This window comes from Chaetodon trifascialis, chromosome 12, assembly GCF_039877785.1.
Source record: "Chaetodon trifascialis isolate fChaTrf1 chromosome 12, fChaTrf1.hap1, whole genome shotgun sequence".
Lineage (NCBI taxonomy): Eukaryota > Metazoa > Chordata > Actinopteri > Chaetodontiformes > Chaetodontidae > Chaetodon > Chaetodon trifascialis.
Genome location: NC_092067.1, coordinates 25,297,859 through 25,319,595, shown reverse-complemented (window position 1 = coordinate 25,319,595; position 21,737 = coordinate 25,297,859). Strand labels below are relative to the sequence as shown.

Here is a 21,737-nt window from a genome sequence, read left to right as displayed (position 1 = left end):
AGATGACAGCAGGTGAAGTGAGCAGACCAGACCTCACGGAAATTAAGCGTGTTTTTACTCCTCATGAAAGCATTACAGCCCCCAAACAACGCATAACGCGCACTTCTCGCGTGTTTATGGTGTCTGTGAATAGCCCCATAATGAAAAACAACGAGCAAACATTGGCTCCCGTAAGGCTCGTCCGCGGGACCGCGCAGAGCCTTGGTGCTGCATGTGTCTCCGCCGGGTGCACTACGACGCACTGCAAGCTTTTTCGAAAGACAAGAGCGCCCACTAGCGGAAAATCCTCTCTGGAGCCGTCTGAGGAAAGGCAGAAACAATGGAAATCTGTTTTATTTTCCATCTAAATGAAGCATAAAGCTCGCAGAATAAAGCGTATTAATTCATAACCAATAAAAAGGAACATTTTGGATGTAAACCTGATTTTGTTCCCAACTCAGAGGCCGTTTCAAAGGGAAATTCACTTGTTCTTTAACTTTTAAGAAGTTAAAAGACTTTTTGCATGTTTGATATTTTTCCTGGATTCTGTCTCTAACGAACAAAACGACTCATTTCTGCTGATTCCCATCAGAGCAGGCTGTCTGAGGCTGCGGGCCGCTGCTCCTCTCACCGCTCACACTTTATTTAACGTGCGTTAAAGTTCCTCCAAAGCCTCAAACGCATTCACACTTCTCTGCAAACACTGACTTTTTACTCAATGACCTCTAATTCGACGAGCACACACACACTCACACACACACTCCGCCGTGGATTGCAGCTCTCTGAATGTAACGTGTGAACTTTTGGCACTTTTTAACGACTTAATTCGATCAGGCGCTTTTTTAGCGGCGGCCGCTGTGGATTGCGGCTGATTGCTGATAATCAGGCTGATAGAGCGCCAGCAGATAACCGACGAGGCCGAGCCCACCTCCCTCCTTCCTGGCCGGGAATAAACACAGAGAGGGGCACAAGCCTCCACCACCGCCTGGATGTTTATTGCAGCATTAGATTGATTTCACTCATGTATTAGATTAACGCGGCTGACGTGTGCTGCTCTGAGCCGTGAGGAGCTTTCTCTAAATATTTAAGTGTTTTTGGTTTCTGTCCTGGTTGGAAAAGAAAAATAAAATCCCTGAATATTCGTTTAATATTTCTGCAGGGACTTTAATAGAAAGGATGTGTGTGTGAGAGTGTGTGTGTGTTTAGAAAGATTTGAAAGGTTTATGTGCTGTTGGGACTTTAGTTTTCTCCACGTGCTCTGATCATCTGTAAAATAAATTAAGTGGAAATGTGGCTGAAATAAGCCAACAATGTATTTTCTCCTCGCTGTAAAATATTCCTAAAATCTGCTCATTAAGGGAGTTGTTTTTTTTTTTTATTTAAAGCTGGTTTCACTGTCTGAACCACAGGCCTACTCAGCCTCACCTTATTTTAATTTCACGTCAGCTCGCAGTTTTAAATGTGTTTCTTGGTGAGTCCTGTGTTTGACAGCGCAGAGGAAGTTATGAGTTTCTTTATTTTCAAAGCTCTTCCTGCCGCAGCGCCGCTGAAACAAGTCCCTCAACCCGCCGGGCAGCGACGGCTGCGGAGTCTTTCCTGAAGATCAGCCCGGCTCACCGAGGACACAGAGGACACACACACACACACACACACACACACACACACACACACACACACACACACACACACACACACACACACACACACACACACACAGGGAGAGACTCAACTGTGAATCTATGAGGCTTGCAAACACACACAAATAAAACAGTCTGGATGAGACTTTAACTGTTTTTACAGCGTTGAAAGATAAAGAAATTATCAGTCTGTCGTCAGGAAAATTTCCATTATGGAAATTTTCCTGACGACAGACTGATAATTTCTTTCTAATAAAGACACAAAGTGACTGAAGCTCACAGCTTGCATAGAAAATTAATTGAAAAAAGTAGCCTATAATAATAATAATAATATTAACATTAGTAATAACAATAATATTAATAGTAACTATAATAATAATAATTATCGGACTAATTCTTTGACATTTCTCTTTAAAACCGGTTTGTTGGGAGAAAGAAGTTTCCAATGCCAGCTGACTTCTCACCAGCTTTAACTCCTCCTTGCTGTAATGACCGGCCTCCGCTCTGCTGCGCGGGGCTGAAGCGGCACTCAGGCCGCGGAGGAGCGCCTGTTTACGCAGGAGCGCAGCGGAGCGCGTTGGGCTCCGGGCTCTGTGGGTGAGCGGGGCTTCCAGCTTCTCCTCAGCCAGACTCCTCTGGCTGTGTGCGGGTCGTAATCAGCAGCGTGGCTGAAGAGGAGACGAGAGCTCCTGGAATCTGTGACCTGGCTTTAATATTCATGAATCAAACATTCATGTCTTCATCACCGCTTCACCTTTAAACACAGTCCACAGCTACAACTGGATTGACTGGTTTTAGAATCGGCTGTTCAGCCTTAAATCAAACTGTTTCCTCACGCACTTTTGGACTTGTTGTGGTTGTTTGTCGTCGGCTGGAGTCCAGCGCGCAGGAGATGCAGGCGAGGCCGCGCGGCTGAACTCACGGTCGGGTTGCAGTGATCTCACTCGCGCCAGCCTCCACGAGCTGGAAACAAAGCAGCGGCTGCACAAGTCCCAAACCGGAGCTGCCAGCTAATTAGGGGCTGTTTTTACAGGGATTTCGTTAACTTGACGTTGATGTATTGGCCCCGCGCGCCTCAAGGGTAGAAAATGGATCGTGGTGCGCAAAAACCCTCTGACAAAACACGAGCCGGTGCCAGTAAGACCATTAAAACTGGTCTTTGACCAGATCAAACCACTGCTCATTTCGACTGATTGTGTGAAGTGAGCTCAGTCGGGCAGGTAAACAGAGCTCAGGTGAGTTTACGCTCAACGTTTCTACTTTAAATCTCTGCTGGAAAAATAAAGTGAGCACGAAGAGCAACACACACACACACACACACACACACACACACACACACACACACACACACACACACACACACACACACACACACACACACACACACACACACACACACACACACACACACACACACACACACACACACACACACACACACACACAACCAGTGGAGGCATTCAATGGATTTATTGAAGTGTTCAGTCCCTTGACAATTGGGGGGGGAAATTACACAACAAATTCAAGATCCCACAACAACGGAAAAATTCATTATACCCACCTGAGGCCAGCCTGTCTCTCTCACTCACACACACACACACACACACATGCATGCGCACACACACACACTCGCACAGAGGCCGACCTCAAACCTTATCTTACCTGAACTTGTCCATCCTTCTACGAATCAAGACTTACCACTGCAGGCGCCTCGCCCAGTTAATCTACTACCACAAAACTCAGGGAGAGAACACGAACTGTGTAGTCGGGAGTTTGCACCTTTTTCCCCGTCTGACAAAACAAAACTCAAGTATGTACCAATAAAACTCAAGTATTCACCGTCACTGTGGCTCTTTGTTGCCTAATCGTGGATCATTTTCATAACACAATCTGAAGTGGGGCAGGAGAGGGGGTCAGGACATCACAGCAAGGCTAATAACATTACATCACACAGGAAACGTCCTCGGTCTCCTCCGCCACCCACGGGGCCTCTTATCGCAGACGAGACACATATCCTGCCGTAAGTTTGTGGTCGGGTCATGGGCGGCCTGGGAGTCGAGGCCGAGTTCACCTGTGCCGCGGCGGCTTAAATCTAACGGGGCGTCGTGTTTCCTCTCTACATGCTGCTGTGGCCTTTAGGAAAAAATATATACATGGTGGGCAGCTGAAGCAATAAGAAGACAAGCTGGAGACTGATGCGGTGAGCAGAGCTTACGGGCAAAGGAAGTGAGCAAGGTGGAAGACACAAACCTGTCAGCTGGACGGGAAGTTAGCTGTGCTTTTACAGGCTGTGCTGTGATTTGTTACCACTGCGTCAGCCATTTTAAGGACCTGATTCTCAAAAAAAAAAAGGACAGAAGACGGGGAAACCACAGGCCGACTCCCAGGCTGCACATGAGCTGTTACAGTAAAGCTGAACTAAACAGTCACACACACTCTTCCACACGAGGGACTGCGTCCTGTCGTAGTTTGCTGGCTGTGGAGACGTAAGAGGAGCTCAGGCTCGCTGTTAAGACTTGCGGGGGGGGGGCATGTTATAGCATTCTACATCAAAAGTTCAAGTTCCCTAAAAACAGAAAAAAAAAGCACAAACAAGAGTCATCTGTGCGGTGGGGGCGAGGAGGGATGAGGGAGCAGTCAGGTCCTTCGAGGGCGAAGAGCTGCCTCCTCTTCAAGGCCCGAGGGGAGCGGCGCGCGCCCCCTTTCCTCGGCCTTCCTTCAGCACTTCCAAAACGAAGCGAGCGTTCCACAGAGAACGAGGAGGAGCGGGGTCGAGCGATGAGGAGGGGGGCTGGATGGGGATGAAGGCAGGGCGTGACACGTGGACGAAGGGGGAGCAGTCTCATTCGGTGGCCTTGAGGGAGAAGGACAGCTTGGGCCTGGACTTGCCTTTGCCGAGGATGATTTTCTGCTCCTCCTTCTGCTGCCTCTGACGGTCCTGCTCCAGCTTCATGCGCTCCTCATGAATCTTTCTCTGCTCCTCCACAATTCGCAACTGATCCTCAGCCTGTCGGACGGACGCAGAGCAGAAACAACAAGGTCAGACAAGGACGGGAAACGGCGTCCTCCGAGCCAAGCGCCCGCACGCTGCTGGCGCTCTGTCCGCCGCCCGTTACAGCGTGTGCTTTTCTTTTTGGGTGCAGCTGTTTGATTGAGCCTCAGCTTGTACAAATCAAGCCTGAATCAAACAAACACTGCTTTACAAATTAGACAAACTCAAGCTCGTACAGCCAGGAGGGGAAAAAACCCACCGGATTGTTAACCACAGCTGATAACCATCAGCTCAGAGCCGCTCAGTGGACGAGCGTCCTGCCAGAGGACCATTAAGTTATTTGGTGAAGTGAAGCCTCGAGGTTTCAATCAGTGGAGGACAGATATTTGTAATTAAAGACACATCAGTGATATTAAAGCATGCAAACCGGAGACGATGTGTGTCAGCATTTCTTACTGCGCTGATATGAGTGGCTGTGATTGGACGGGATCAGCGTAAAAAATAAAATTTCAGCTTTAAACATGCTGTGAAAATTAAACTAGCATGAAGCAAGAAAACAACGTTACACAAACAGAATTGTTATTTTCTAGGTTTCTGACCACATTTAAGTGTTAAAAGAGGCTGAACTGAGCACCCAGGACAGCGTGCACAAAACTAAACAGAGGGTTATGAGCTGGAGAGAAATGCCTCCACAAAGCGGCAGGAAGCGGTGTGCGGCGGTCACAGAGAGGGCGTACCAGCTTGGCCTGAGCCTCGGCGATCTTGCGGTTATTCTCCTCCAGGATTTTTTCCAGCTCCTCCCGCTTAGATTTTTCTTCCTCCTAGACGGGCGACACGGTTCCATGTTAGCGCACGAACAGGCGACAGCCACAAAGCACTTTATGTACACACACACGCACATACACACGCACATGCTTGTCCTCTAATTGTCACACACACTCGCCACCAGCACACACACACACACACACATACACACAGCTAACTCATTACACCACAGAGAAGTTTGTTCAGCCTCTCGCACATGACCACACTGAGGCATTCTTTGCAGTCAGTCTGAATTGTCTTAAAAATTCAAAGGGGGGGGGCAAAAAGCCTTAAAGAAACTGTGGGGGGAATGAACCCACTATGTTGTTCCCTCCCTCTACGGCCGCTAACACCCTGGTAGAAAACTTAAAAGCTAAGCCACACCTAGGGCACTCGCTGCATTACTGTGACAGACATTAAAATTTAAAAAGGGGGAAACCCACTCATCACACTCATCAATAGAAGACAGATATAAATGACAGACAGTACAATCTAGAAGAAAATACAATTGCTGTTTCTTTAACATCATTATAAGCAAGAGAAAAATGGATACAAATAAAGGAGGGAATAGTTTTGGCTCACCAATGCACGTATACCTACGCATTTTCCTTGCCTGTGTACCTACACAACTGGTGAAAGCATTCGGCATTAAACGGTTGAATATTTACTGTCTCGTCCGGACTGTGTGGCCCCTGCAGAGACAGAGAAGCGCTCCTGGGGTGGGTGGGTGGGTAGGTATGGGGGGATTCTGCCATACTGCGCCCACGGCATTCCTCTTTATAACTCTGATCTCTGTATTGCTTAACCTGCAGCCACAGCTCACGTTCGCTTTTTTAAAGTTTATCCTTCTCTTTACAGCGGCTCAGTCCCCATTGAGACGATAGCAGAGCGAAGGAGAGCGCAGCACACAGCGGTGTCTGCGAGTGATCGAGGAGGACCGGACCACGGTACACTTACAGTACAGGACACAAGTCACAGGTGAGCTGAAAGGCTGCAGGCCAGCTCAGGTCAAGTGCTAGTTAGGAAGGTGGTGAGTTGTGTTTCCAAAATAAAAACAACACAAATGTCTTTACAAAAAAATAGCAAACTTGGCAGCAACCCTATAGGAGAAGCAAGTCATGAGTACATAACACAGTACATTTGTTTGTTTTTCCAGGGAGAAAAAGTTCTTTAAACGTGTAGAATAATGAGTATTAAAAAATATACGGTAACAGATAGAGGTTAGACCACAGAGAGTTAACCGTGTCAAACAGGAAACAGGAAGTGTAGCTGTCCGTCATTACGTATCCCAGAGCAGAAGAGTCTCAAAACAAGGCTTGTTAAAGAGAAGGTAAGGGGGGAGGGGGGTAAAGAAAACCTGTACAGGACAAACTGTCTGTGAGTCAAACAAATGTGATTAACATTTCTACACATCAGAGTAACAGAGACAGGAGATCTCCCCTCTTAGAGCCTGGACCGGCGCCTCCTCGCTGAAGCTTACTGAGGCTGACCTCGACCTCGCGGTTTGTTAGTTCTACGGTTCTGTCGGTACACAGCGTCTATGACTGACAGCGGGAGATTTAGAAAGAGCAGAGTGATGGCATAGAGACAGAGGAGCAGGAGAGGGGAGACCCAGTAAGTCCTAGTAGGTAAAGGAGGCGTGCTCGGACTACATTTCTCACCCTGTTAGTGCCGAGCCACTGGCTGCTCCCTGTGCGAGTCAGGGTCAGTAGGCTTTAGCTGCCCCTCTCATTCACAATGCAGTATTACTGTAGTGAAAACAAACCTCCAGTTCTTAATGATGCCTGGGGAGGTCGGGCACAGGGTTTGTCAGACAGCTGTCTACCTTTCCTCTCTAAAACGCAAAAGAAAAGAAGCAAAGGGGCTAGCAGTGCTAACTGTAAAGAAGCCAGAGCAGCTTCATTTAAGAGCTGCATTAAAAAGGCCGTTTCAGCTGCTTCTTACAACCTGAACTCGAGCCTGGCTGACCTGATGCATGACTATGTCTTTCAAGGAGTTGTCTATTTTAGTCATTTGTCAAACATTTAAAAATGGCCAGTGATGCACAGACACCGTGAATGTAAAACAAAAATGTCAGAAAAAAAAGCTCTTTATTACAGACATCAACAGAGATGCTTACAAATATCAAAGCTAAAGATCGAGCCGATCCAGGGACAAAATGTGAAAAAGAATGCAGTCACTCCATTTCTGTAACTCTGCCATGGCAAAACTCTCACTGGCAGGTTGGGGAAGCCTCTCGAGACAGAGAGATTAACTGTGGTGATCCATCCTCCAGCTCTGAGCATGAAACAATCACCACCTTTAAAGCCTACAATGACTTTAGTTTCAGCAAGAGTCCTGCTGTCAGAAACCCAAATTCCTCCACTTCTAACTTCTCGGTGCAAAACCTGGTAAGTGGTGGTGAGAGAGCCACAATTTTAGGCGCAGAAAGTTCCTTCATTTTGATTTTTTTTATGTGCACTTGAGATCCTGTAGGTTTTATCTGACATACTTGAAACTGTGAGAAATTAACATATTAAATATTTACACTCTGATATTTTCTGTTACTTAGGAGGGAGCTACAGCTCGGTCGATAAACACACCTTCGGGGAGTGCTTGATGAGTCAACAGACTCAAATGCAGAGAAATTCATGCTAATGTTTTGTTACCCTTAAATACAACTTCAGCTGCAGCACGGCCACTTCCAGGCTCTGCATCCACCCTCCCTGCAGTGAAACTTGTACCATGGCTGAATTACTCTCTGACAAGTAAACAGGGAGAGGCAGGAGGACCCTCTACCTCCACCATGTCCCACAGAAAGGCACCAGTCAGAGCAGGTGACTGGTGAGGGAGATGGGGAAAGGGGGTAAGGGGTTGAGGAGGTATGTAGGGAAAGGAGGGGCTGCGTTCCAAACGACCGAGCGTTACCTCTCTGGCCTTCTGTGCTGCCAACTCAGCCTGCCGCTGCCTCTCCAGCTCCTCCAGCAGCTGCCGCTCCATGATGCGCTTCGCCTCCTCCACACGTCGCAGAACCTCCCGCTCTATCTCGTCCTTCCGCTTCTCCAGCTCCTCCTCCACCCGCTTGGCCACCAGCTCCTCCACTCGCCGTGCGGTCTCCTCCTCTATCAGCTTCTCTTCGATCTCCTGCTGCCGGCTGGAGGACGGAGGAAGGAGAAAACGGAGGGAGAGAAGACACAAAGAAGGGACCGGTTAAAGGAAATCAGGGGTGGAAAGATTTTTTCATAAAACTGATCTGCTCTCACACGTACACACAAACATATAAAAAGAAAGCGAGTTAAAAACACAAAGGCCACCATGCTGCGGGTCACTGCAGCTGAGTGCAGGAGCTCCTGTCAAGCCCTGCATAGGAGAGGGGCTCAGGCCACATCTGTCCTCAGGCAGACTGGTTCAATATGTGTGATCGAGCAGGAAACTTAGTCAATATCCTAAATGTTTTGGTTGTTGTGTAGAAATCTGACTTTCAGTAGCAGACTGAAGGGTTAATGCAGAGGGGGGGTCAGGTGTCCTCCCGGTTGCCTATTGAAAATGCTCTTGAATTGTTCTTTTTTCCTCCAACTGCACTCTGAAAAGGAAGCTATTAAGAGCTGGGAGGTGTGTTGTCACATTGATTCTGGCACAACTGTAAACACACAACCTGCCCGCCCTGGATTTGATTTCATCCTGTCAGCCACTGAGAAACCGGAGACCTTCCCTAACCCAGACCCAACTCCTGCCTTATCTACAAGGTCTCCATGTCGTGATATTTACATTTGTATGCCTGGTTAAGTGGCCCTGTGGCTATTAAGCGGTAAAAAAAGAGGCACTCAGGAGGCCAGGTGTGGGGCTGCGGCTCAGATCTCAGGTGTCTGTGTGCCTCTGGCCACCACACACACTTTCACAATAGCAGCTTCCCTGTCCAACAGAACCTGCCAGCAGACAATAAGCAGCCCATGGTCATTATGTGTGGAAACCACTGAAGTGCTTTAATGCAGAGTAGTGACAGAGTTGCACGTTACTCAGCACATCCTGAGGCAGCTACTTGTTGCAGCAGCTGTTCAGTCAGAACCATGAACATTAAAACATTAGTAGAAGTACGCTGCTGGAAGGCTAACAGCTTATATACTGTAAACATGCTTCCCTGTATGCACAGTATATAAAATGGGTGTCATTTTCCAGTAAATATGATGACTTATTATTTAAGACTGCTAGCAACTATTATTTCCATACTAATGCATGCATCAATCTTATTTCTAATATCTACCTTAAAGCCAGGTCAAACACGCACCCAAAACACCTTCAGTGTTCAATTTGTGGCATTATATTGCTTTAAGAGGCTGCACCTGTGACTGCACAAATGCTTACTACATTTACTCACTAAATGACTAAAAATACTTTGGATTACTCAGGGATGATTACTTTGTTGTTCATAGGTTGCAATGACTGTAAACAATATATAGAACACACCCTCATCACAACTGTGCTGTCTGTGCATAATATTGATCATAAGTTAACAATGTTTAGGTATCAATTATATCAAAGTCCAAATGGCCTCATATTTAAACTAAAACTTGAGGAACAATCCAAATTAAAAGGTGATCTGGTCCCTGCGGTGCTGCTGTCTGCTTTGACAGGGATAATTATCTCCCGTGCAGACAAGGCCCTGTGGAGCCTGGCTGACGTTAGCATGCTTTGCGGCTAGCTTGTTAGCATTAGCATGCTAATAAAAAGAGCTAACGCTATCTATACAATTGAATGCAGCTAGCCTAGCACTTAGCTTAGCACGCTCTTGCAAGGCAAGGTTATATATCGTTACTGGTACAGAGACTTATATTATAATACTTACATCTTCCTTTGTCTTTCCATTTCTGCCCTTCTTTCCTCCTCTTCCTTCTTCTGCTTCTCGTCCAGGGCATTTCTCTTGCTTAGCGTCCTGCCGAAGATGTCGATGCGCTCCGGCGGCGAGGCTGCCCTGTCTCTGCGGGACGAGGCTGTGGTGGACCGTGAACGAGAGCGAGATTCTCTGCGGCGGTTCCTTTTCGATTCTCTGGACTTGGACCGCTTCTTGGACCTCTCCCTGTCTCTGGACCGCGACCGAGACCGGCTCCGTTTCTTGCTGTGCTTGCTGCTTTTGGAGTGTTTGGACCGGGACGAGCTGCGGCTCCGAGAGCGGCCCATGTTGACCACCACCACTAGTCGAGCGCTTACACCAAACTGCTGTGTCGTGTGGCGGATATGTGCACAGTATCTGGAGTTCCGTTCCACTCGCTCCTCTTTAAACTTGTTATTTACAATAACTGAACAAGTGGAATCGCTTCAATGGTTATATTTTGGAGAAATAACCATTTCAAACTGGTTGTTATTTTGCCCTACTAACTCACTAAAGAAAGATGGCGGTTTGTCGACTCTGTAATTACCCAGCAGGCACCGCGGCTGTCGGCGTTTCCCGGCGGTTTTCGGGATCCCGGTCACATGCATCCGTCCACTCGCATCCATGGTCCAAACGTACTGTCCTCAAACTTGTCTTTACTTTACAGGAATAGTTTGGAAAATAGGCATTAAATAATGTGCTGGGCAAAGTGTGTGTTGTCTGCTTTTGGAGCAATCCCTAATAAAATGTGTCAATATTAAATTTGTTTTAAAATTACATGGTAGGCCTAAAATTTGTGTTGCTGCACCCAACTACAAATAAATGAGCCAGCTGCTGCCACTGTTGCCACATGAAGTCATTTATTTATATATATGACGACTTGCCATTCCCTCCATGCAGCTTGTTTAGATTTTAATTTTAACTTTACGTAATGTATTTTAATCCTGTTGAGTCCGTTATGGAGTGAAAAAAGCCTGATTTGTTTGCACACGACACATTTTTGCTCTCAAATTAATACATAGTGCATACAAATTATTCATTCAAACACTTGAACTACTTCATACTGTATGTTCTCTCAAACTGAATAATGCATGATGAATAGCTTTAGTTTTTGTACTTTAAGTCGATTTTTATGCTGATATCTGCATTTACTGAAGTCAAATTTTGAATGCAGGACTTTTCCTTGTATCAGAGTATTTCTACACTGTGGTGTCTGAGTTCTTCTTCCATCACTGTGCCACTCTGGACACTCTTTCCGCTGTGCTGCTCAGGCTGGCTGCTCTGCAGCCAACATAAACCTTTTCAGTGTTAAGTAAACAGCATCAGGCCATGTATAATGTCAACCTTTTGTAAATTTCTTTTTCCCGAAGTCACATAAAATACGGTAACTGTATGCCGGCCTCGTCCTCTTCAGTCTGTCTACACTGTGTCTAAACCCTCCAGCTCAACACAATTCAGTAACTGTTAGGAAAGTTCTTGAGGAGTGGGTCATCAACACCAGAATGAAGAAATAAACGTTTACAGGAAACACTAACATCTTAAAATGAATAAAAAGCTCTGTCACTTCCTGTCGTCTTTAACCGTAAAATAGTTCCCCGCTTAAACTACTGACTTAAATGAACCTTGGAAGCTCCTTTATTGACAGCACTGATTTAAATTTCCCAGCCTTTTTGACCTATATTTAATCTTTCCTGCGTCCATTTTTAAATGCTGTTTTCATGCATTATCAGGGGCTAAAATGATGCTTTTATCAGAGCTTGTAAATATAGCGACAAGAACATCAGATAACCAACCAACAGACAGAAGGAGGGAGAAAAAAACACACAACTTGACAATGACACAGTCCTGCACTAAAAGACTGCCGTCCCACTCTGGTAAAATGAGGCCATTGTGATAAGTCTCCCCTGAGTGCTGCTGCGCTCGAAATAAACTGGCATTACTATATTTAAAAACACATAACTCAAAAGCCCAGTGAATCAGCTTAAAAAGGTCACACCGCTCAAGCTAAAAATGAAAGTGCTGCAACTTCAGAAGGATTTTTTCTAATTACCTGCAGCTTTCAGCGTCTAATTTTAGTAGAAAGAGATGATTTGTTCACACGGAGTCGCGCTTTGTGCGGCTTCCACTGTAGATCAAGAATACTTTTAGTTCTTGTGAACTGATAACGGTTGTCAGATGAGTCACTCTAATGCTCGTGCAGATGAAACGACCCTTGTGTTGAGGAACATGTGCGTTCATGCAAGAGCCTGTATTGTCAGACTGCGTGTGAGCACCACCGCAGAAATGCAAATTTCATCAGAATTAAAGCAAAGAGAGAAATGATGTGATTTCAGTGCCAGAAATTGAGGGCAAGTCTCAGTTCATCCGTCCAGGAACAGCTTCCCCCGCCCGCCCTCCCCCCCTCTCTGGTTCCTATGCTCCAAGCCAAAGAATCAATTTTCTGTAACTGCGGTTGTGTTTTATTTTAATGATCCACAAATTCTGTTCCCGGAGATGAGAGGAATCGGCATTAAAGAGCCAGAGATGTCTTGTTTTTCACTCGTGTAACGGGAAGGGAGAGGTGCTTAGAGCTCCTTTTGATGAATAATAGAAAATGTTTCATGGAGGTGGAGAGGAAAAGAGTTCCAGTGCGGCTCCGGTGGGAAAAAAGCAGCCGAACTGGAGAAGCAGGGGATGTGTAAATGAAAGAATTCGCAGAGTTTGTCTGCTTCGCTCCTGGGTGGTATGGGGTGACTGTTGAAGGAGAGGCAGTCACATGCGTGGGGAAGATGGGGTTGGAGGGTTTCAAAGAGCCGAAGAGAAAGTTTCGTATTTCTCTAATCCGCATTTGAAAGGACGCCGTGCAGAGGAGAAACGGTTTGGGTATGTCACTGATAATCACATGTCAGTCGAGGCTTAAAGGCGTGTGTGTCACCAGAGCACCGGCCTGTTTTAGCCACAGTGACGATTTGGACACATGATGTGAGGCCCGTCCTCCATCGATGTCCCCATGGCTGAGAGGGACAGACATGGCTCGGGTCCTTCCTGTCTGCTGAGGCCCAAAGCGGCTCAGAGTCCTCCAGGATCCAAACGCTTCTCTTATGCTTCACAGTCATTATGTGACAAGCTAACAGGTGACATGTTTAAAAGTCACAAAACGGGTTTACTGTTACTGCAGAGTTCACGCATCACTTCTCAGACTGTGGTGTCGCGATTATCTGTTCATCCATTCACTTTCTGTGTTAAGAGTACACAGTGCAGTACAGTAAAGCAGAGCGTAACACTAATCAGACAAACATACTGCATCTGTTGGGGACTTTTTAAGATAAAACTTTATTGATCTCACACAAAGGAAACTTAGAAGTTACAGACGGCAAGAATAAAAAAGGGACAATAACAAGGATACTAAATAAAAACAAATATGTTTGTGCACATTATAGACAAAATGAGTATAAAAATAATGCTGCTTTATGAAGGACGGCTCAGTTTCACAATGGCAAATTTTGAATTACACATGAGAAAGATATGGATAATAAAACACAGAGTTTTTGTACTGTAACACAGTGAAACATATGCATACAGTAACAGTAAAAATATGTAACATTGCACAGGACAGTTGCACAGATGTGATTGATGTTAGCAAATGTTAACATAAATAATGAAGTTGTGCAAAAATCTTCAGCTGCAGATGAATACACATTTTGAGTCCAAGTTGGATCGAGTTAAAATAAACTAATCTGTGTGTGTTAAATGGAAATGAAGGCACATGTTACTGATGTGATATTTGACAGTTTCTGGACGATCCTGCAGCTCTGTGTTCTTACTGTGAACGTGTCTGAAGGGCAGAACGGTGAGCATCGATTAAACAGCTGGTCTACTTAAACTAGGTGTCATAATTTAGGTATTTAGAAAGTCACTAAATTCATTATGAACTATTAAATGGGATTACACCACTTCCTGTTTACATGCAGCAGTGGAAACAGTGGATACAAAGGAGGTGTATGTGCTGCTACTTCTGAGGGAGCTTCTCCTGATCCCATTAACATCCAGACTGAGATAAACCTCAGTAATCTTACCAGTCAAGATCATTTCAAACTCAAAAAGCATTCATGAATATGCAATATATTATGATTCCTGCAATGCCGAATCCCTTGAAAGCGTTTCCGGCACACTGAAAGTCATTCTTGCTAAGACTCTCTGAGAACATCTGAGGTTTCTTATAATTCCACAGTTGAGCTTCAATCATTTTGATAAATTATAGATTTTCCCTATAACTCAGATTTGCTACACTTTAAAGCAAGAAAGGAGCAGAAGCCAGATCTCGCGGCTCAAGTTAATCAAAAAGTCCATCCCTTTCACGTTGTGTGATCAAAGTTGGCCCTCTTCTTTCACGGGCACTTTTCAGGTCTCCTGACCCTGCCCCGTGGTTGCTCTTCAGGGGGAAAAACACTTAACAAACACAGGATCTCTTTTAAAAAGCCCCGCCACATTGTCACATTGTCATGTTGATGGCCCAGGGGTCCTGGCATAAAGAGCCATTGAGGAGGGGGACCTGAAAGCAAGCTTTCCCCCTCCGCTGCCCTGAATGAGAACAGCTCTTTCACCTCGGGCTGGGTATGGGAGAGGTGAGGAGGAGAAGGAGACAAAGGGGGAGGACGGTGGAGGTGGAGATTTTAGGAGGTTGAAGAGATTGAGGATGTGGAAGAAAGGAGGGGAGGGGGTGGTTTAGTCTGCCGGGGCTGCAGCACTGACCAGTGATAGCTGGGAAGCATACACCATGTCCAACAGTGAGCGATTCAAGCTGCTCGTCGAGTTCCCTTTAGTTTAAACGACAGACTAACAATGAAAATCACATTGTTTTCACAGACTTTGATGCAGAAAAAGTCTGTGGGAACCAATTATTTATTTACTGTCTGAAGAGTTTCACACACGATAAAGAGCTCATCACACTGCACAGCTAGTACTGTGCATGTTTGTGTGTGTGTTAGTTTTCTGTGCATCATGTTGCCATGGATTTATTCGTCCTCAGCTTGAGTCTCTTTTTGGAAAATTAATTCATGCATGTTGGGTTTGGGCAGCTTTTCCACAGGTCCTCTTTGGATCGGGTTCAGACAGACCTGTCAGCGTCTCAGTGAACAGTCGCTGGTCGACGTGCACGGAGTTTGAACTGGCATCTGAGGACAGCGCAACACAAATTCAAGTACAAACGCTGTATTACGGCATATATCAGTGTGCCTGTTACTCTTTGGTTACGAGCACCAGATTTAAGACCAGATCAGATTCAGAACAACTTAATAAGACCACAAGATTCAATATAATATTAATAAAACACATTAGATGACAGTGGAACGGAAAAGCCACAAAGCATCAAATACAGCTGGAGGTTGAAAACCTTGAAAAGACATCTGCTCCTGCCCACAAAGGCTGCTCTGAGGCTGAAAGATAATAAAACCTCGCACCACCACTTGAAAAGCTGCGTTTTGGTGATTTACCTCAAGACGTTTCTGCTTAGCTACAGTAAGGGAGGAAGTTAGCGCCACGTCACGCCATCCTCTCCGAGACACTCACCAAGCTGTGTCCACCTTTAGCTGCTGATCCAAACTTCCTGCACTGAACGCTGAGACTGTCTCGTGAGCTGATATGACTTGTTTTTTTAAAGCTCCTCACAGATTTTGTTTGCTCTGAGAGAGAAGCTACGGGGCCTTTCTTCTTCTACTGCTGTCGGATTTGATTTGTTCTGCCACTTTCCTCTATCATTCGTCACACACGACAACCTCCACTGACCCACCGACCAGATGTCCGTCCTCTGACTGACCATTACTCAAGAACCGCCGTCCTGACGATTCACTCAATTCAGAACCACCAAGCCTTGAAAGAGCTCCTCATTCACTTCAGCCACCATATGCCTGACGTCTCCCCCCTGACGATTTGTTAGCGTCAAGGCCTGGCGAAGAGCTCAGCTCCGTCTCGCATGTGTCAGCCATGTCCCCTTCCTCTTAAGAGATGTAATTAAGTGTTAGAGGAGCTTCAGAGATGACCTCTGCGACAAAAGACTCTGAGGGAACTTGGCTGTCACCACCACGAATACGTGACAAGCGGTGGTCAGCGTCGGGGATCATCTTTCTCGAGAGGGCTGGACGAGAAGAGAGAGAGGAGGACAGGTGATTCTGACAGGCCAAACAGAGAGGTCAAGGGTCAGGTTTGAAGTATTGGCCGACGGGGAAGCTGATCCGGTTAAGCCCTCGTCTCTATCTTCATCTGAGACGAGCGGCCTGCTTCTCCTCGGCACCCCAGAGGTCCCTCGCTGCCCTGCCTCTCTGAACTCAAACGAGCAAAGGTTGGGTATCAGAGCAATTATCAGCTCAAATTAAAAACTGCGAGTGAACCCAGAAGGGCAGGCCCATGTTTGCTCAACTGAAAAGACGTCCGAAAGGGCGGAGGATTGACGGGAACATGAGCTGCACTGTGCCGGCGCGCCACCTTCACCGCACAGGCTGTAGTTTTATGTCAAAACAGGAGGGAATAAAGATTTTGACTTAAAAGACTCTCCAGCCCTCCTGAGTGTGTCTTTGGCATATCATTTGGTCCGAGGGGAATGAGATTTACTCCCGCGACTCTTTCATCTCCCTCCTCTCCTTCTTCTCCTGCCTGTTTTTGTCCCACAGCATGCACGACGAAGGCATGGCAGCGTGTGTGTGTGAGAGTGTGTGTGCGATTCGCAGCATGGGAAAAAGAGCACTCCTGAGAAACTACAAACAGGAAGAGACACACATCCATCACAAGCACGCACCCCCTCCTCGCGCCGCCGAACACACACAGTTCACAGTCCTCTCTCCTTGCTTGCCACTGTTCCACGCTGTAACAATGGACGCTTCCTGGAGACTGGGGTCATGATGACGATGTGAGCGACGAGCCGCCGGCGTGCGAATAGGAAGGAGCCGAGGTCTTTTCTCAAGAAGCCCGCTCAACGAGAGGCCTGCTCTCATATTCCTACGCCGTTTCCTCACTCAACACTCATCATCTTTAGCATTACGCAAACATTTCGCAAAGGAAGGTGCAGCTCGCTGGTTTGCTGCCTCTGAATACGGCATGACTCAGTTTTTAATCAGCCCAGTACAAACACACAGCAGAGATTTTTATCTGCTCACAGACCGGAACAGCTTCACCTGTCAGATATGGACTTTCTGGCTGCTGTTCAGGAATCACTTCATCTTGACTGCTATAGGTAGTGCATTCGCTCTGAGGTTAGAGGAGGTGATTATTCATACCCAGATGAAAGGAGCAAACAGCGAAGGCTTCAGACTCCCTCTATTAGTTTGATATCTTTAGAACAACAACAAGTAGATCAGAGTGAGCGCGATGTGAGCCCCTCAGGCTTCGTCAGGTTTGGGCCTCTTTCTGTCAGGCTAGCGCTCGTCTACATCAGCTTCAAGTGAAAAGAAGCTGCTCTGTCACTCTCACAAAGCACGCCACGGTTAGCATGCCTCGCGTCGATCCACCCACGGCCCGCTCCCCGCAGGCTGTCAGACATGATCCTGGAGGGGTTGCGTGAGTTCGGGGCAGATGTGTTTGTGCGTCACCTCGCGGCACTGAGAGGAAGGTGTTATCTGAAGCACGAAGGCTGCAGAGTCTATGTGTGTTTGCAAACACAGGCTTCCATTCACTTCAATGAGCCAAGAGACCGGGTGTCGATGTCCCCCCTCGCTCTTCAGAAGCCTTTCTTAGTCCTCTTCACTTTATAGAGTCCAGCTGGTCTCCTCTCTAAAATCTCTCTAAACAGTGAACTCTTACTGTCCTGCTGCTAAAATCCAGGTGAGAGAAGAGACAACAGCAGTGTTTTGGCCTCTTTTGCCTTGCAGGCTGCTCAAAGTCTGTCCTTGCATGGTACCATGTTGTTGCTGGAGGTTGCTTCTCATGCTGCCATCTGCACAATTCAATGCAAGAGGTACCTCCAGATTCCTTGAAGACCACGTGGATGAAAATATATTACATCTGCTGCATGACTGAAATAGTTGTGTCTGTGAATCAAAACAAAGATGGCAGCCCAGCTTCAATGACCCAGAGGGACAGCTTTTCTTGCACACAGCAGTCAGTGATAGTAAATGTTAAATACAACACTCAATAAAAATGTCAATAAGTACAGCATATGCATACAGTGCATGCTAAAATAATGAAGTAAGCTACACTGGTACCCAAAACAATGCAACCCCCACCCCCTCGATGCGGCTCCTTCCTCCCTTCTTCTTTGCTTTTGTTTTTGACTGCAGAGCTTTTGTTGGTCCAAATGCAAAGTACATCTGACAAACACATCACTTCCTCTCAAGGTCTCAGAGTCAGGGCCATAACCAGGATTTCATGAATATGGAAATCAAGGGTCCAAGTGTCTGCAGTGCACCCTAATGCCCAAACAGCTCCAAACAAACAGAGAAATAGATATTCTATTTATGTTTTCTGTGAATGTAATTTTCTCTCATGGAGGCCCAGATGTCAAATTGAAAGTACTCAGCCTATAAAATATCTACCATGTATATGTGTTGATATAACTGCTGAACGTGTGCCCCCTCATCCCAGGTCCCAGAAACATTACTGTGGACATGCCTGCTGTCCCTAAATTGTGTCTTCACTGTGAAAACTGAAATGGGACCGTAGTGTAAACGAGAACATCAGAGCACAGTCAGTAAATGAATGCCCTGTATGAACACATACATATGTCGAAATGGAAAAATCAATGCTTTGATACTTTTGCAAGCTAGCTAAGCTAACTGCTAATGAGCTAACTAACCGACCTGTCCAATGGAAAACTCCACATCGCTCTTCATCCTCTCTTTCAGCGCGCACCATCAGCTGAAAGCCGACCTGGTCACTTCCTTTTAGTGAAGTCCAGACCTCATCTGCACTCTGTTATTGGCTGTTGGCTGCACACCCCCCGCCCGAAGGTTGCAGCCCAGAAACATCCAGAAAAATAATAAGAAAATAGAGGACTGCTGAGTCTTAAGTGATGATTGAGAGGCAGAGTACACCTCCAACATCAGACAGCAACATCATAAAATATTGATCTGATCGATGTCTCGGCACTGTGGTGCAGGAAATACTGTTTGCCTGGTTAACAGGTAGGAACGTCTGCCATGACAGTTTCTGCTTGTTCAGCTGACCAGAAAACCAGAACGTAACCAGCATCTCATCCTTTTTCAGCCTTTTGTCAGTGTGACTGAGGATCTTTGCAGAAGCATTTTCACACATAAGCAGTATTTTCAGATTTAGTTAACTTGGTGTGGACACAGTCGCAGTCGCAGCTGTACAGCTCCCAGAGTAACAGTGCAAAGGGTGTGTGTGTGTGCATGTGTGTGTGTGCGCTTGGAGGAAGAGGATTGAGGGTGTGACCGGGAGCCGGGGCTGTTTTTTCGGCTGTTTGCTGATCGCGTTAGCTTTCATTAGCGCTCTCTTGAGGACAGGGTTAGGCTAATTTCACAGCGTGTTTGTCAGGCTGGGTTGTTGAAGCGGGTGCTGGGATGATGATCAGGGACCGACTCAGACTCTTGCCAGGGTGCCTCACAGGCTGCAGGAAGACATTCACAGCGCTGCACTCAGTTTTACCCAAAGAGAGCCAGAAATAGTTGAGAAACGAATGAAAACACACAGATAAAACAGCTAAAACCTGTTAAAACCCTCCCATCAGCCTAAATCTCAGCCAATCATGACGTGAGGTGGATGTCAGCTTTGTAAAGTTACAGAATCTGTCAGATGCAAACTATTTATTGATGAAACTTAAAATATGGCACCATGATGTCAGCTCCTTCACATTTGTCACTCAGTTTCAATGAGCTGACCTTGTTTGTGGCCCTTTGAATTCTTCTTTCACCTCCTCTTGTGTTAACGGGGCTGAACTCTGAAAGACCAGCGTGTGCTTGTTGGCAATTCAAATATACAGCATCCATAAAGATTCCCATCAGGGGTTAAATGTGGTCATAAAGAGCCTCCAGCTCTCCCCCGCCCTCTCCTTTCACCCCCGCTTCCCCTCCCATCTTACCCATCAGCCTCCATCCAGTTTGGTGACTGATGTCCTGATTGAACAGAGAGGGTGATTGATCCATCATATCCATCACCCTGCCTGTCTGTGGCACAGTGTGGTGTCATCCCATACTGGATTCCAACCTTTGTACCGCACACGTGTGTGTGCACATGTGGGCTCGCCTTGTGTGTGTGCAAACACTCTTTATTCCCATGCGAGAGTGTGACAAATCTAATTTGGTCATCATCGTCAGCGGCGATCTAATTTCTTTTGCATGTGTGTTTAAGTGCTCGGGGACACCATATGTCCATTGTGCGAGTGCACGTGAAGTTGGGGGTTGTGAGATTTGGCTCTTCATGTGTCAAACACAGTCTAAGATGTCGCCAGGCCTAAATAGACTCTCCCTCTCTGTGTGTTTCCCCCCTCATCCATCTCACTGACAGTGGCAGAAACAGTAGCCTCCCCGAGCGCTCCTACAGGGCCCTCAGCTAACAGCAGGAGGCCCCGCCTGCGATGTATGGAGGCCTTGTCCGCCGGAGGAAGCCCGTTCGCAGTCGGGTTAACCTGTTGAGGACACCCCACCATCAGAGGGTTGACCTCTTTATGGACCTGAATGGAGCTGCCAGGTCTAAACTCATTTGTCTACTGGATATTCTGACATCAATCCGTGACCCTTCACCTTCTTTCAGGGCTGTAAATGATACTAATATAAATGATCTGACAAATCCATCCTGTGTGCGGTTAAAGTAACCATGAGATATGAAATTACTCTGTCACCTCGTGTTAGTTATTTCTACATGTCACAGCGTTCACACTGCCCTGTGTGGAAATAAGTTGTGTTTATATATAAGCCAAAGGAGATTTTTGCTGATATTATATCATATATATTAAGGTTGAATTCAGGATGGATTCAGACGTACACTGTTCTCTCAGTGCAGAACGTATAATTTAGGCTTCATCAACATTTTTCTCTGACAGACAACACTCTGATCTCAGGGCACACTGAGGTATTAACTGCACGACGATCAATCCACATGCATGAATCACACATACGAGTTTGATGATTGATAATCACATGATGGCAAATGTAGTTTGCAGCCATGTTTGTGGCTCTGTGAGGCTCTCTTAAGGCATGGTGAGCTAAATGCTAATGTTAGCATTATAACGACGGTAAAGCTAACGTGCTGACATTTAACAGGAACAGTGTTTACCATATTCATCATGATAGCATGCTCACATTTGTGCAATTGCGTATTCTGATTTGCGCCGAATACAAAGTACAGAGGCTGATGGGAATTCATTAGCTTTGCAGGTTTTTGTCGTGAACCAACCAAACCAGCAGGAATGAAAATACATTTTGACCTGATGGCGCAATATAGAAAGTCAGAGGATCATCAAAGTTATCCCAATTCATCCTGAGGGGAACATGAATATCTGAACAAAATGTCAGGAGAATCCACTGCTGACTAGTTACTGCACAGCACCATTATA

The 21,737-nt window shown here is 46.3% G+C and overlaps 1 protein-coding gene across 1 annotated transcript; it reads right to left on the bottom strand.

Moving 5' to 3' along the window:
* Positions 1-3,067: 3,067 nt before the first annotated feature.
* Positions 3,068-10,793, bottom strand: arglu1a (arginine and glutamate rich 1a). Its single transcript, XM_070975249.1, has 4 exons — positions 10,235-10,793; positions 8,320-8,545; positions 5,346-5,429; positions 3,068-4,623 (listed from the first exon to the last, which is right to left on the bottom strand). The coding sequence occupies exons 1-4, from the start codon at positions 10,564-10,566 to the stop codon at positions 4,459-4,461; spliced, it is 807 nt and encodes a 268-aa protein (XP_070831350.1). The 5' UTR covers positions 10,567-10,793; the 3' UTR covers positions 3,068-4,458.
* Between the last annotated feature and the right edge of the window lie 10,944 nt (positions 10,794-21,737).